The sequence below is a fragment of the Apus apus genome, chromosome 6 (assembly GCF_020740795.1).
Source record: "Apus apus isolate bApuApu2 chromosome 6, bApuApu2.pri.cur, whole genome shotgun sequence".
NCBI classification, from domain to species: domain Eukaryota; kingdom Metazoa; phylum Chordata; class Aves; order Apodiformes; family Apodidae; genus Apus; species Apus apus.
Genome location: NC_067287.1, coordinates 9,235,514 through 9,251,817, shown reverse-complemented (window position 1 = coordinate 9,251,817; position 16,304 = coordinate 9,235,514). Strand labels below are relative to the sequence as shown.

General features: G+C 37.8%; 1 protein-coding gene across 1 annotated transcript in view; it reads left to right on the top strand.

Annotated features, from left to right (window-relative positions):
• The window catches only part of CCDC93 (coiled-coil domain containing 93), a 45,702-nt gene that overhangs the window by 26,643 nt on the left and 2,755 nt on the right, over positions 1 to 16,304 (top strand). Inside the window, exons 13-22 of the mRNA XM_051623105.1 lie at positions 605 to 667; positions 855 to 928; positions 1,490 to 1,571; positions 1,788 to 1,859; positions 2,932 to 3,003; positions 3,267 to 3,375; positions 6,566 to 6,648; positions 10,541 to 10,578; positions 11,908 to 11,992; positions 16,125 to 16,238. Of these exons, the coding sequence (XP_051479065.1) occupies positions 605 to 667; positions 855 to 928; positions 1,490 to 1,571; positions 1,788 to 1,859; positions 2,932 to 3,003; positions 3,267 to 3,375; positions 6,566 to 6,648; positions 10,541 to 10,578; positions 11,908 to 11,992; positions 16,125 to 16,238 (792 nt within the window). The remainder of the gene's footprint in view (positions 1 to 604; positions 668 to 854; positions 929 to 1,489; positions 1,572 to 1,787; positions 1,860 to 2,931; positions 3,004 to 3,266; positions 3,376 to 6,565; positions 6,649 to 10,540; positions 10,579 to 11,907; positions 11,993 to 16,124; positions 16,239 to 16,304) is intronic.

Sequence of the window (16,304 nt, the reverse complement as noted above, 5' to 3'; positions counted from 1 at the left end):
GCTCCATATTGTGAACAGCAAATTAAACCAACATGAAAAGAAGTGGAACAGAAAGCCAAATGTGCATTTCTTTATTTGTAACAGTTTTGCTCCACTCCTGTAACTCATGTCGCATTTTTGTTGTTACTAGTTGCAATGTTACTTTAAATCATACGGATTTTAGAGAAGGATTTTCTTGTAAAATTACCCTCTGTGAATTATTTGACATGGGAAATATCCTGTAGTGTTTTGCTAACTGCCGTCTTGTTAGACTTGCCATGGCTACACAAAAGAAAATCATACCCCAGAGTGCTTATTTGGGATGGGTATAACTATGGCATGGTGCCATGGCACTTGGATGCCAAGTCTGGAATCACCCTGGCTTGCTTGGAGAAGTATGAAATGGAACTGTCTTCTTAGCTTAGTTTTTGATAAGGCTATTATAGTCAGGCTAAATAACTTGGAGCAATTTAGCAGAGATTTTTGTCCAATAAGTTACCACTCTGGTGGCATCCATTTTGTAAAAGCTGTTGTTTAATAGACAACCACTACTAACAGCTCAAATATTGTGGATGTAATTAGCATGAAGATAGACTCAAACCCTCTTCTTTCTTTTTCATAATAGTTGCAAGCTAAATGTGCTGACCTACAGGCAAAATGTACTGAAGCCAAAAAGACACTGAGCGAGGTAACCCTTCTTTGTTTTCTGTGCACTGATTCCAGCTGACTTATTTTTTAAGTTTGAGGTGTGGAGGGTTGTATTAAATGGTTGTTTGGCAGCTTACCTCCCTGATCCTGCACTATGGGGAAGCTGAGTACCAGGAGTAATTTTGTGTAGAAGTGTATTTCAATTTGTCATTAATTGCAACCCTTAGGTAAAGAGTTACAGCGAGAAGCTGGACAAGGAATTGGCAGCCTTAGAAACAATAGAATCCCAAGCAGATTCTAGGTAAGTTTCTTCCTTTGTGACCTTTGAAATTCTGAAAAATGATGGTTTTAAAATGAATCATTCAGTGTTTCCTGTTTTGTTAATTTAAACAAGTAACTAGAATTTTAAAAACAAAGAATTCTTCAGCTTGCTTTCCAAAGACAGGAAAACACTAATATTCAATCAGAATGAAAAGTGTCAGTTTGTAGTTCAAAATAATTGTAGGTGTTTAAAACAGAAGAACCCCAGACACGTTTAACATGTAGATGAGGCATTCCTGATTTTATTTTCATTGTACTTGAAGCCTTCATCTCACACAAAATAAATATAATAAATAAATAAGAGATTCTTAAAACTTTCACAGTAATGAGGTCAGAACATAGCAAAATCATCAAAATACTCAGTGTAATACTAGGTTTTATTTTGACCTTGGTATATCAGTGGTGATACTTGTTTTTAAATTTACACAGATTTTATTGGGAATTTACTTGGAACTAAGCTTATTCTAATGACTTTTAGTTCTCCATCTGTTTAAATTAGAAACTGAAAGTCTAATGTGGTTTACTGGATCTTCAAATTTAGCATATTACAGAGTCTGCGAGCACTGGTGGCCATGAATGAGAACCTAAAAAGCCAGGAGCAAGAGTTCAAGGCACATTGTAGGGTAAGTTTTAGTTTCTTATATAAGGAGTCATTTTAAAACTTCTAAATAAACATTATATTTCTTCCTGATTTGCTGTCATGTCATGTGTCTCTGACCATATAAAGTGTGTGGTCAGGTGCACAATTTTGTTAGAGGTGTGTGTTGCCAGGCTTCTTGCTCTCCCCTGTTAAGAGGCTAGGTCTCACTTAAAAGAAACAAACTGTTTTTGTTTTAAAGGAAGAAATGGAGAGACTTCAACAAAATATTGAGAATTTGAAAGCTGAGACAGTGGAAAACGGGGAGGAACAGGTAATAACAAATGTTTGTGGTTTGGTTGTTGGTGTTCGTATTTTTTTCAATTTGTTCTTTAAAATGTTGCTTTAGGTCCGTCTGATTTCTAGCACATCCTTGCAAACATTAAAGTGTCTTTTGTAATCTCTGAAAATTTCTATTCTCCCCCTCTGGTAAAGCCACAGTTCAGGCTAATAATAATGGAAATACAGTAGAATGAAAATAGCTGTAGTATTCTCCATTATTCCTGCATAACTCATGGGGCTAACTCATGGACGCTTTTGCACCTTGTACTTCTTTATTAATATTTCCAGAGAAGAACCTCTGGATGTTGTGTTAAGAGCAGAGCATATCTCTGACAAAACAGGTCTTCCTCAGAAACATGTTGGGTTTTATTATTTTTTTTCTTTAAAAAGTTTATTTGAAGAAAGAAAGCACAAGTTTTTAGTGGCTCAGAACATTGCATGTAGTGAGCAGCTGTAAGGAGTTAGGCTTTAAGACCAATTCATCCAGGCTGATGGCAGTAGAACAGAAAAGAAAAAGCTTAAACTACTTGTATTTTCAGTGGTGAAACATTTGATCCTTTTATGCCTCTGAAATGAGGTAACTACAGGTTCCATGATGCTGTTTTCCATCTGAACGCAGCATGAAATAATTGAAGTGCAAACTTATCTTACATTTTCAAGCAAGAAAAAATTATCTTAAGTCTACAAGCCAGGAAATCTAGAATACATGTCAAAGTATTTATGTTCTGTCTTGGAATGTGTTTATCCTCAACTCTGCCACTGAATCAAAGTATCAACATTCAGTCAAGGAGTAGGGACAATCTTCTGATACGTATCTTCATTTAAAGTGTGACTTGCAAAGCAGTGGAAAAGCTTTTGTCAAATCTTAAAAACTAAAACATCAAAGGCTGAAAAGCTAGCAAAATGTACTTCTTTACAGTAAAAGATGTTAAATATTTAATGCAGATTATGAATCATTGTTAATAGCACAAGGTGGTGTTACTGTGGGAGCCATTAAACGGAAGACAGACAGTCTGCATTTTTGCTGCTGTAATACACAGTTGTTTTGGGTTCTCAAATTCTAGGAGCCAAATAAGATTATAGAACAGCAGTATAAAGCTGAGAAGGATAAACTTCAAAAGATCCGGCTGTTACTGGTGAGTTACTCTTTGTAAATTTACTGCTACAAAATTATTGATGTTTTTCTTAGCCTGTAACTTCCAATACTTCTTTTGTTGCTCTAAAAGTTTGTATGTTGCAAATCAATTACAAAAAAAATTGAGCCTCAGCCAATGCTTTTTTTTGTTTGTTTCTTTTAATTAATTATTCAGTAACAAAATATTGCTGGGGGGGGCTTGATCCATTTTAAGAAGAGAACAAGAAGAGGCTTTGTTTTCTCCCCTCCTAACTTTCTATTCAGGCACGAAGAAACAGAGAAATAGCCATTTTACAACGCAAGATTGATGAAGTACCCAGCCGAGCTGAGCTAACACAGTATCAGAAGAGATTTATTGAACTTTACAGTCAGGGTATGTATATCAAGCAGGAACATCCTGCTGAAGGCTAAAGCCCTGGAAGGAGGGTGACTGCATTTTAAGCATATGGCATGTAACAGCAGCACTTGCTAATTTTGTGGTGTTTAAGGGTCTTTTGGTATTCATCTTATACCCCCTATTTTCAAGGCTTTGTAAGCTGGACATAAGAATTTTCCTGAGGGTGAAAATTGATGCAGAGGATCTCTGGAGTTAATTTTTTCTCAACAGCTTCAGTACTTTAGTTTAATGACCATTGAGTTTAGAAAGTTCATAATTCACCATTTACAAATGAGGTTACTGTAAATTTGAGTTGTATTTCATTGATTGCTCCTGACATTAGCTTGTTTACATTGACATGAGAGATCTGGTTCTGAACCAAAGTATGTTAAGCACTAGGTTGTAAAGGCAATTTCTTGAATGGATTGCTTTCTTTCATTTTTGACTTATAAATATCCTGCAATATCTTGGTAGGCTCAGAGTACAAATTGTCTTTAACTTTTTAATTATGAGTTATTAAATGGGGAAAAGTGTTTGGCTGACATTTTGGGTAGATATATGTTTGCTGTGCATGGATGGTATGGAGCATGCAAACTGAAAAAATGTCAAAGTTGTTTCATTAAACTGATAACAGACCAGTATACTTTCTGGTGTATATTTAATATAGTTTGTGTAGTAGCGTAAGCTAAAATAAGTTTCTACCAAGAAGAACTAGCTAATATATTAAAGGATTTCTGCATTTACTAAACATGTGTGAACCAAGCTCTAGAATGTTGAACAGTTCTAAAATGATCAAACTTTGATTTAAATCTCTTGCCCTGATAAAGCATCTGTAGTGACACAGTCATGTGCCAACTTTGTGTGTTGTCTAACTCAGCATGGAATAGATGCATTTCCTTCCTGAGTACAAATCCAGTACTTCCTTCCCTCTGCTTTATTTCTAACATGCTATCCTGTTTATTTAATCAGGTCAAGCTATAAAGACAACTTTGTTGTCTTTCATTAAATTTTCTACAGATTTTCTCATGTCTAAGTGAATTCAGACAAATAATCCGTGGTCAAAAAAACTGTGCGTTTGGGTGTAGATTTAAGATGCTTTGGATTTTTTGGGACTTTGTTTTCTATAGTAAAAAAAAATATAGTAGTAACTTTGATAACACTCCTCAGCCATGGGGGGGAACCTGCAGCATACAGGCTGCTTTTTTTGATAAATAAGCTGAAATTCTCCACCAGGTCTCTGTGAATTGTGGCATTTTGGGAGGCTTTTCATTTAGCCACATTCAAGTGATCTTCAGAGTTGCCAAAACCTATTTAAATTTGAACCAAGGCATGTTGGAAAAGACAATCTTCAGCACTGCTGTCCAACCTGGGTGATTCTGTACTAGAATGTTTTTAAGTTCCAGTATTTTTTTTTACCTACCAGAAGCCTCTTCCCTTTAAAACATTAAGCTGTGGTTTCAAAAGAATCAATGAACCAGTTGGCTCCTTCTTGCTCTTCTTGCTTTGTCTGTCTTACCTGACATTACCTCTGGTTTGTACCTGTAAGACTTCATGAGCTGGTACAACTTTCTAACCCACTGGAAATCCTGAAAAGTTTTCCTATGTATTGGTAAATGGAATCCACTCCTAAAAGATCTGTGACTAGCAGAACTGCTGCGAAAAAAGGGAAGAGCTGCAGGAAGAGAATGGCTTAGGAAAGGCCTCTTCCATTTGGTGGCAACAGCAGGTGCTGCAAAAACTGAACTAATTAAGAGAGCACACTGAAGTAGGCCTGTTGGTGATCTTCATGCTCATGCAGGTTTTCAAGAAGCAGCCCAGCTTCATCATTTGGAAAGTCTTTGTAGAACATGCTGAATAGCCCTTAGTAATTTGTCAGCCTGTCCCAGGCTTCCTGTATTCCTTGGTGCTTTCAGGCTCCCAGGACTCAGCATGCTTCCCCTTCTTCATGTGCTGTAGCCTCATTTGTTGCAGTCATATTGTGTCAGTGAGGAAGCTCTCTGGTCTTGAACTTCTCACTGCTGCAGGAAGTAGTCACTGCTGGATTGCTGTCACGGAAACATTCAGCATTGAGCTGTGAGTTGCTGTTTGGCTTCAGCTGGAGAACAGAACATGAACAAATTTGGCTTCCTTTAAAAATGTAGATGTTTCATGATGTTGGGACCATTGTTACGGTGTCTGTAAATGGTTCCATTCAAAAGCTTAGTCCAGCATATCAGTTCAGTATTTAAAGTGGCAACTTGTTAGCCTTTAATGCAGTGAGCATGACTTCACTCACATTTGTCTATCTTACTGATGGTCTCTGGAATAATTTTCGTTATCAAATAATTTGATCTATTTTGACCTATCCGTTTTTGCAGGTTCAGGTTTCGAGACAGTGTTCTTAACATATTAACCATAATAATTTTTGCCAACTGTCCTGCTCTCTTGAACTCTTCTCCTTGTGAATCACAAGTATCTTGGGTTTCCTTAGACACTGGAGAGCTAACAAATAAATGCACACTTAGCAGATTTGAGTATCAGTCATCTAGTAGACCAAAAAAGGAATGCATGTCTGAGCCTTACCTTCCCCACCAACTGTGACCAAGATCTGCTATAATCACCTAAACCAGAAGGTGTTACTTGAAAAGAAACCATTATTTAATCCTATTAGCATGGATAAATTGTAAGAAGAGAAAAGAGCTTTAAAACAATAACTGCTGTCTTGCGCATCTTGCACAAGGAGCTTGAAATATACAGTATAATGCACTTTCTTCCACACAGTTCTATTGGATTATGTTTCATATCTATCCCTGCCTAATCTGTGCCTCCCTGCCACCACGGGCAAGCTATGAGAAGGCAGCTGTGAGCAGCACAGCAGCCTGTATGGTACAAGGGTAAAGCTTATGAAGGAAGGATGAACTGAGAATGGTGAGGAAGCACAGCAGATAATGCCAACATGTTTGCATAAAGGACTGTCAGGAATTGAAGCTTAATTTAAACACTGAGCTCTGTTGTTCTCATAAAAATCTGATAGCTGCAAACCCTGCTGGAGATTTACATGCACCAGGAGTATTCTTCCAGAATGTATTGAAGAGTGTGTTCCATTATTGATAGTGGAAACTGTGTTATATAAAGCCTATGAAGTGTTTTTACTGATGGCATTTCACCTCATGCTCTTTTATTATTCTGCCTTTCTTTTTGCTTGCAGTCTCAGCAACTCACAAAGAAACAAAGCAGTTCTTTACTCTTTATAATACACTGGATGATAAAAAAGTATATTTGGAAAAGGAGGTAAGAAAATGTTCTTACTGTTTTCTAAATAGCCTGAGAAGGAGATAAAGAGTTTTTCCTTGGCTTTCACAATATTTAGTTGTGTCACAGCAGAGTTAAATCTTTTAAGGAAAAATGAAACAACTGATTTGTAAGAAATAATTCTAATGTTGAAGGTCTGTTTTGTAAAAGACGGGCTATTAGTACAGCAGGGTTAAACTACTTACTGTGTTCACAAAACATGAGTAACATCTGATTAGGAAATACCTCTATCTTGTTATCACAGGGTCAAATTACTCTGTCTCTTTTTGGTCTGTCTTTTACGATGAACCAGTGGTACAGTCAGTGATTTCAACTTCTGCCCACAGCAGCAGAGTTAGTTCTCAGGGTCTGAGCCTGCCTACACTGGTGTTGTTGGTGATTTTACTGGATCAAGACCAGAAGAATACTTCTCATGAAAGCATCTTGTTTTTCCCCTCTCCTCTCTCCTTACAATGTTGAGTTTGGCTCTTTCTTGGGTATGACTTAATTTGAGTGATTCCACTTTATTGTTTTTGCAATGACAAGTGTGTGACTATAGTGAAGGTCCAGAAATAGGAGCAGTTGAGATTTGATGAAAGTGATGACATTACTTTAAAAGTCTGTAATGTTTTGATACTTCAGACTTCTCTGTTTATTCTAATAAAATAAAAGCAGATCAGTTAGTTGTACATTACTTGGATATATTTGTTTAGCTTGTGAGACAAACACTAGTCAAACCTCTGTGTAATGCACTTTATCTCCTGTTTTTGAAGACGGTGAGCAGCCGTTTTCTTCCCTTAAGGAACTGATTCTAATACATGTGCCAGATAGCTTTCAGTTTTTTAATTCAGAAAACTCAAATTTGTGTAGCAATTCTGTGGGGCATGAGATCCTGACCATTGCTTGCCATAAATGCAAATGGAGGAATAGGTTTAAATACCAAAATATTCTTTAACAATTAACCTGTACTGCATGTACTGTAGCTGTGGTGTAACTGGGAGTAGAGGTAGTTGAGGAGCAGGGGAAACTTTGAGCAAACAACAGCCCTGCATCCGAGAATAACATTAGGCATGTCCAAGAGCATAATAACTGGGGGGGGAGAACCAGCTTCATCCATTTGTGATTCTCCTACTTAGTTCTGCAGTAACTAGGTACAGTTTACTTGTTTTGGCATTGATAGCCTTAAAAAGTGCTCCATGTGAGTCTGCTGGAAAGCTCATTGATGTTCGGCTGCTCAGAGATAAAATACCTTTTTCCTTTGGCAAACATACAAGACTGGGCATCCTTACAGATTTTCTGGAGGCCAGGATGGTGAAAAAATAACCACGCAGAATACTGTTTTCCTTCTGTTATTCTAAACTTTTAACAGTTTATGCTGATATAAGTACTTGGAGCTGTGACTTCCGTGTCAGGGTAGATCTGGCCCTTCCTGGTGCAGAAAAGTATTCTACTGCTCTATGAATGTTGTCAGAACCCAAGCTGCATCACTAAAGTTTTAAAAGTAACTTCTGTTGACCGGGTGATTTAACATAATAAATGTAAAAACCTCTCAAGTTCTGTGCTGCATTGAGCCTTATGGCTTTTTTTTTTTATTGATATGCATACATGAATTCTGAGTTAGGTCGATGATCAGTAAAAAGCAGGATCCTACCAAAGTTTAACCTGCAGTTATTATTGTGCTGTGCTCTAGAAACAATTTCTGGCAGTAGTTTCAGTTGAGCACGAAAAACATTCTGTTTCTGCTATTATTCTACTTGATGGTTCCAAAGATCCTCAAATAAATTATCTTGGAATTACTGGTGTAACTTACTTTTTCGTCTCCTGAAAATACCATTAAAAATTTTCCTTGGAAGTTTTTCTAACATCAGCTTCTTACAAACTAACGATGATGATGCCATTCAGTTACCTACTGAATGTTCAGGAACCCTAGCTATAAAACTTCCAATGTTTTCATTTTCTTATTTGAAATGGTGAAAAGTATTCATAATGTGATACAACAGGGTGCAGATAACAATATACCAGATTTAAAATGCTACATTAAGTAGCAGCTATAGAATTCGTATTACTTTAACTTCTCCCCTAAGTTAGAGTAACCTGTTAACAAAGATTTATTTTTCTTATTTTGAGGGCAAGCCTGCAAATGTGAAAAGGATGCAAAGATTGTTTTTGAAATGGGCACATAAAAGCAGCCGACAAAATACACAGCAGATGTGTTTCACTGTTGTAAAAGTTGAGAGTACTCTTCCCAATATAATTCAGTGCCTTCTTGGGCATTTTGATAGTTTGGTTTTTTCAGTTTCAATCTTAATTTATATGGATACAATTTCAAAAGGCAAATAAATTGATCAAGGGTTTCTTTTAGTTTGGTGTCAATCACAAAAGACAGAGGTCTGAACGTCTTTCGATGCGGTCTGAATCTTCTTAAATGTGTAACACAATTGAGGTTTCCTTGTTTGTAATATTAGAACCAAGTATTCAGCTAGAAAGTATTGTCTAGTAATGCACAAAAGGTGCTTTGGCATCTGTGCCTCACAAAGTTTTCAGGACTATGCTTGTGCTTTTTTTTTGCGCCCCCCCCCCCTTTTTTCTTCCTTTTCTCCCCCCAAAACCAACCCTTTCATAAAATATGCTGAACATAATTGCTGTAAAATAGCAATAGCAGGAATTGTTATACAGTGGAATTTTGGCTATAAAGGTTCTAATTCTGGCATGAAGGGGTTCTGTGAACATATTGAAGATTTTAATTACAGTTTGTGAAACATTCTTCTTTAAATGCTTTTCAACTAATTTTTTCATCATGTCTTTGACTTTTGGGGTTTATACACTGATTTTACTGTCTGCAGTGTTCCACATCAGCACTTGTACTGCTCAAAAGTTGTGCAGGATTACTTTGCATGACTTGATTGTTTTGCAGTATAAACTGTAGTTACATTCTTAAACACGTACTTATTGGAAATACCTTGAGGCAGAGATGTGGAATTTGTCAAATATATTGGAGTCACAAAGCAATCTCTTTCCTCTAAGTAACAGGAATTCTTAAGCATCTCATCTGCTTTGGAGTCTGTTCATAGTTAGTTTGAATTTTTCACAGTAAGGTCAGGAACATTCTGCAGTGTATTATTGCCATGTGCTTATTGCTGTCTCCTTTAGATGGAAGATTTTAAATTTGGGAGAGATCAGTTTAGCTTTCCACAGCCAAGTGATTCTGTTTGCAACACTGAGGTTTGTTTAGTGCAGAACACTTTCAAGTCTTCATCAAAAGGAGAAGCTGCTTGGAAGGTTTAGCCACAGGGGACTTGAAAGACTGACTCCAAAGTCAAGAGAGAGAATCACATTAATTGCAACATTGTGAATTTTAGTGCTCTCAACAGGAAGCAACAAAAAAACCAATGGTGGTTACAAAGAAAATATTCAATATATATCTTAATTAGTTGAGGGAGGTTATAAAGAGAGCAACAAAATATTCCTGTGATGCTGTGATAAATTTCTATTTCTGTCTAGATTCAGTGCAATGTTAGTATTTGTAAGAGAAGCCATGCATGTGCATGGCTTTTTAGAAGCTCTCTCTTTTAACATCCTGTAAAATACATGTAAGCAAAGTGAGTAACAATGCATGGCTTGTTTGGAAACGTATAAAACTCATCTGCACAACAAAAACAGTGCAGAAATTCACCTGCTGTTCCTGCACTGCATGGTGATTCTTAATGGTTCTGTACAGAGATACTGGTTCCAGTCTTGGAAGCTAAATTAGGGGAGCTGGGTTAGTGAGTTTCTTTGGTTTTGTGGTTTTTTTAGTTTTTGTGTGTTGGGTTTTTTTGGTTGGTGTAGTCATTTTTTTTACCATGAATTTCATTTTTCTTTTTTTCTTTTTTTCTTTTTTCCTAACTCACAGGTTAACTTACTGAATTCTATTCATGACAACTTTCATCAGTAAGTAATGGTCATTTTTCTCTTGATACTTAAAATGAGTAGCATGCTTGGTTGGAAAAATGGGAGCAGGCATGAGTTACTGAGTCTAAAAATTTGTTAGAATTTTTCATTAACTTAAACTGTTTTATAAAATAGGTTATTAATTCTGTTTAAGCCAGTGTTTGGGGATTCAAAGATTTGAAATTACCTGACTTTTGTAACAAACATGTTTTTAATCTGGCTCGTCAGTTGCAGTTGTGGAAAGAAATAATTTCCCTGGCATTAATTTAAATAATTTTCTCAATTTTGTGACATTGTGGTTATTACATTATGTACAAAACATTAGATTGGGACGTATTTCAGACACGTTTATTATCCACTAACTGTATTTAAAGGTTTTGATGAAGTGTGAAGTCTTTAGGAAAAATGATGGTTCCCTTGGAAGTCTGAGATCAAATATCAGTCCATGATGCAGCTGGCTTTTTTATTAATGTTAAAAAATAGTTCAGTATTAATTTTTTCACAGCAGTACAGTTCACTAGAGTTTAATAGTTGTAAGTAATTATTTTATATTATATTTTAAAATAATTATGTTGTGAAATTACAATTTTTTTTAATGTCTTCACTTACTTCGAGACCTTTGTGTCCTGTGTTCAGTCAGAAGTTTGAGGGTTTTTTAATTATTTTTCTATTTTTGTGGTATTCAAATCATTTAACTACAACAGAAACCAGGAACTAAGTATTTCATGTGTTTTCCTTTGCAGCAGGGTTTGTTCATGTTTAGCTTGGTGATGAGATCCTTTTGATTCTGTCCAGTCAGTAGAAACCAGTGGTGTAATGCACAGCTGGGGTTTGGGTTGGGTTTTTTGTTGGATGGGGAAATAGTATTATTTTATTATTAGTAGTAATATTTTAATAAATCTGTTTTAAGATATGTTACAAACCTAAAATTACTTCTGGACTTTACCTCTTAGGGCATGAAATTATATTTTAGAATAGTAACTGATCTCCTAGTTCTCTGCTCACTTTCTTAATGGTCACAACAGCTGCTTTTAAGAGGTGTGCTTTGGGTTAGTTAATACAAATTCATTTCTATACAGACTGGGAACAGACTGGGAGTGACAGGGAGAACACTTGTGGTGAGCTCTGCAGTCACTGTTCCCAGCTCTATGATAGTTCTAACCAGCTGAGGAGCTGTACTCTTACCTGAAATCAGTGATTAAAAAGCTGAATTTATACATAGAACACTAAGCAGTGTGAATTCTTGGGCACAGGTAAATATGCCAGACAACTGTAGGTGAGACACAGTGTCCCACTCCCCTCTCAGCTGTTCTCTCCTTTCCTTTCCAGAGCAATGGCATCTTCTGGTTCTCGTGAGCAGTTTTTACGGCAGATGGAGCAGATTGTAGAAGGCATCAAACAGAATCGAATGAAGGTCAGAGACTCTTCTCACTTTCTGTTCTAGAACCTGAGAATTGTTTCCAAAAAGTCTCTTGGGTAATAAGTGTGTATTGAGAAGTCCTTTATGGGAGGTGCAAATTAAGCAAGAAGCTAACAAGTAGTATTTCTTTTTGTGATGCTGGTGAAGTGCTCACCACTAAGATGTTAATGAATAGAGCAGAACAGAGGTATTGTAGCACCTCTCCTGACAGGAAGCTTATACCCCTGAACTTCATTATTGGCAGTGTAGTGACAGAGGTGCTTGAAACAGCTGTATGTCACTGACAGCAGGGACAATGCTGCCGTTTGCATGGGCACAGTCAGATCTGTGTCTCAGCACTGTTGCTCAGGCAGCTGGAACAGATTGAAGCTTCTTCTGGTTGTTGAAGAAGGTCAGCAGCACCTCACAGAGCCCCAGCCATCAGCTTTCCTTCTCCCAGTTGCAGTGCTCATCTGGCACCTCATTGAATCCTCTCAGGTGGGGTTTTTTGATTTAGAGAAGACTCAGTGTTGCTGATGAGTATGTTGTGTCCACATAGCAAATGAGAAGGGTTTGTGGGTGAGCAGAGCCCCAGTGCTTGTTCAGAGAAGACAAAAGTGCTTCTGGTAAAATCTGGGGGCTGTTTTGTAAAAGCACAGCCTCAGTGGGCTTGTGTTAAGTGGCCCTGGGGCAACGCAAGCATGAGGTCTTACAGCAGCTGCAGGTAAACTGTCCACAGGCCTCTTTGCATACAGTGAGTAGGCTTAAGTACTTCTTGATAATGGTGGCCACTTGTGTTGTTTCAGTCTTTTATTTTCCTATGCAAACATATTCATATTTTCATAAGCCCTATAAAGGTGCTCTGAGATGATTTTCTCTATAGAGCCAGAAAACTATTGGGAGTGGGTTATGGCTGTTTTCTGTTTGAGTTTAAATGAAAGTATGATAGACTGTGCATCAGTATATATTGGAGTGTCTGCCCAGGTATTGAGCTGTTTTGTCTCAATAGCTAAATAGAAAATTCAAGTACAAAATGTAAGCATGTGTATATAGAAAAAAACAGAACAGGATGAGCTCAAGCTGTAATAGAGCTTTTTTGCAGTAATAAACTCTACTATAAAAAAGACATTTATGATAGACTGCTGTGTTTGAAGAGTTCATTGCTCATTTTTGCAATGAATTCATTTTTTACTTCTTTTCAGAGGACAAAATGACAGCAGAAAGAATAGGGATATGGCTGGTTGTATGTATGGGTCATCTTTATGTCAAGAAGGCTGTTAACATAATGAGTGACTCAGCATCAAACTGAGATGATGAAAGTACTTCAGTGCAATTCTTACTAGCAAAAATGGACTTGAAGATAATTACATTCCTTTATTTTGGTATAATGACATTATTTTAATTGCTGCAGCAAGCAGCTGTCCCAAATTGAAACTGTCCAGGAGTTCAGTGGTTTTGGCTTGTTCTCTTCTGTCTTGTCCTCCATTATGCACACAGCTGGGTAGCAGCACAGTAAATGCAAAGAACCATAGAACTATTCAGGTTGGAAAAGACCCTTGGGATCACTGAGTCCAACCATCATCCCCACTCTACAAAGTTCTCCCCTAAACCACATCCACCAACACCACATTCAAATGACCCTTCAACACATCCAGGAATGGTGACTCCACCGGCTCCCTGGGCAGCCTATGCCAGTGTCTAAACACTCTTCCTGTGAAAATTTTTTTCCTAATGTCCAGTCTAAACCTGCCCTGTTGCAGCTTGAAGCCATTCCCTCTTGTTCTGTCGCTAATGACCTGTGAGAAGAGACCAACACCAGCCTCTCTACAATGACCTTTCAGGTAGTTGTAGAGACTGATGAGGTCTCCCCTCAGCCTCCTCAAACTAAACATTCCCAGCTCCTTCAAGTGTTCTTCAAAAGATTTATTCTCTAGGCCCTTCACCAGCTTTGTTGCCCTCCTCTGTACTCACTCCAGCACCTCGATAAAGACTGAAAGCAGACTTAGGGCTCTGCTGTCACCTACTGCAGGTTCTTGCAGTTGAACTCTTAAATCTTTAAAGTCCATAAAATCACTCTGGACACCCTTACTGTATTCCTAAATGGAATCAAAAGGTTCAGCTGCTTCATGTACAGATAAGGGAGAGGGATGTGAATGGCAGGTATCGTGTTAGATGCCTCATTGTTTTGAGGGGATATACAGTTTCAGCATCTCTGATGGTTTCTGGAAGCAATGGCAGCTCACCTCACGTGTGCTATGTTCCTGCACTGGCAGTTTGGCCACTGGCAGATTGTAAGAGAATTTATAAGGGGCATTTCATTCCTGTGTGTAGGTGTCTGGATCAGCAGGAAGGGGCAGTTACAACTAATGGAACAAAACAAGAGTTTCTGAACAAAAAAAGCTTCTCTTAGTTGAGAGAAAATAAAAATTATTGTTGGCAATGGAGCAGATAATAATTTGGTACCTTCTAATCTCACAATGCCAGTGGGGATACCAAAAAGAATCGCTGCTGAGGAAGTTTTGTCAATTCACACAGCTCCTTGGGGAACAGCTCTGTGGCAGAAGGGAAGGTTTTCTTATTCTTTGCCTGGGACATGTCTGTTGGATGACTTTTAACAGACAGGCTAGTTGTACATTGCAAGGGTTATTTATCCCTGCAGTGGTTTTGTCTTACCTATTCAGCTTCTGTCTGCAGCACACGAGAAGTGCTCACAGCTTCATAGAATCATAGAACCGTAGAATGTCTTGGCTTGGAAGGAATCTCTAAAGGTCATCTAGTCCAACCCCCTACAATAAGCAGAGACATCTCCAGCTAGAACAGATTGCTCAGAGACCCATCAAGACTGACCTTGAATGTCTCTGGTGATGGGGCCTCCACCACCTCTCTAGGCAGCCCGTTCCAGTGACCCACCACCCTCATATTAAAGAACTTTTTCCTTATGTCCAACCTAAATCTACTCTTCTCTGCCTTAAAGCCATAACCTCTTGCCCTATTGTTACATGCCGTAGTGAACAGGTCTTCCCCAGCCTTCTTATAGGCTATAGGTGTTTTCTATACAGCCCTGAAGAGAAATTACAGTTTTGGAAGCCCATCATATTGTAACTGCCTAGGGAGAAATCAGACATATTTGTTAGTGAGAACAAGTAATTTGCAAGCAAGCATTTCAGTGTGATAACAGATACTCATGAGACTTTCTGAGGACAGAGCAGGCCAGTTGCTACTGAGAGGAGTATGTTGAGAGATTTGTCATGGTCATGCATAAAGAAAGCAATTTATTAAAGGATATATTCTCTCTCTACAGGATAAAAGGATATCAAGGGATAAATAGGGCCTTATCTCTTGACAAGAACCTGTTTCTTAGATGTTTTCGCGATGCTGGTTTAATCTTATCCTAAAGGAATGGGCTACATGTGATAATGCTGTTTTCTGCATTAACACATTTGATGCTTTTTCTTCCTCATGCATAACTAAAAACCTACTGGGCCTGATAAGTTGTGTTAGGAGAGATTCTGTGATGTTTTGAGCAGCAGCTGGCTTTAGAAAGGAGATATACCTTGTTAGCAGTGTTCATAGTCTGGGAGAGTTTGGGATCTGCTCATCTCTGTTAGACAAAAGACTCGGTAAGATCAATGTTGATACATAAGTCTAGAAATGTAGCAAGTTCAGCTGCTTTGGAGCTACCTGCTTGTTTGGGCTTTAGGGGATTTTTGTATTTTTTGGAACTACGTTTTTCCCTGTGTATGGTTGTTGAGCAAGTACAGTGTTGCACAGGAAGGCAAAGAGAGATACAACTAACAGAAACAACCAAATGAGGACACTGTTGCGTAAAAAAACATTTTGTTTTTCTTTTGCTAGTAAATTTAACTGTTTCATCTTTGAGGTAGGTTTGTAAGATTGAGGCATCCCTGGCTTCCAGGGAGGTGAGCAATATTTTAATTTTCAATACTGCCCATACTGCTGGTACTGAGATTCAGCATTAGGTGTTTAATTTTTTTTCCGAAGAGCTAACCTAAGTGTTCATTGGATTCAAAGCATAGGGCATATAATCTATGAAGCATCTGTCTATAGTTGTTCCTTACACAGTGTATATGTGTGGGTGAATTCCATATAGAGTGTATAGTCTCTCATCATTCCTGTTTACTGACAGATGGAAAAGAAGAAGCAAGAAAACAAAATGCGAAGAGACCAGTTGAATGATGAATACTTAGAGCTTCTAGAGAAACAGAGGCTTTACTTTAAAACAGTGAAAGAATTTAAAGAGGTAAGATGATTTTTGCTCATTAAACTGGCAGGTGTTTAGTGACCCATTTTGGCCTGACAAGAGTTC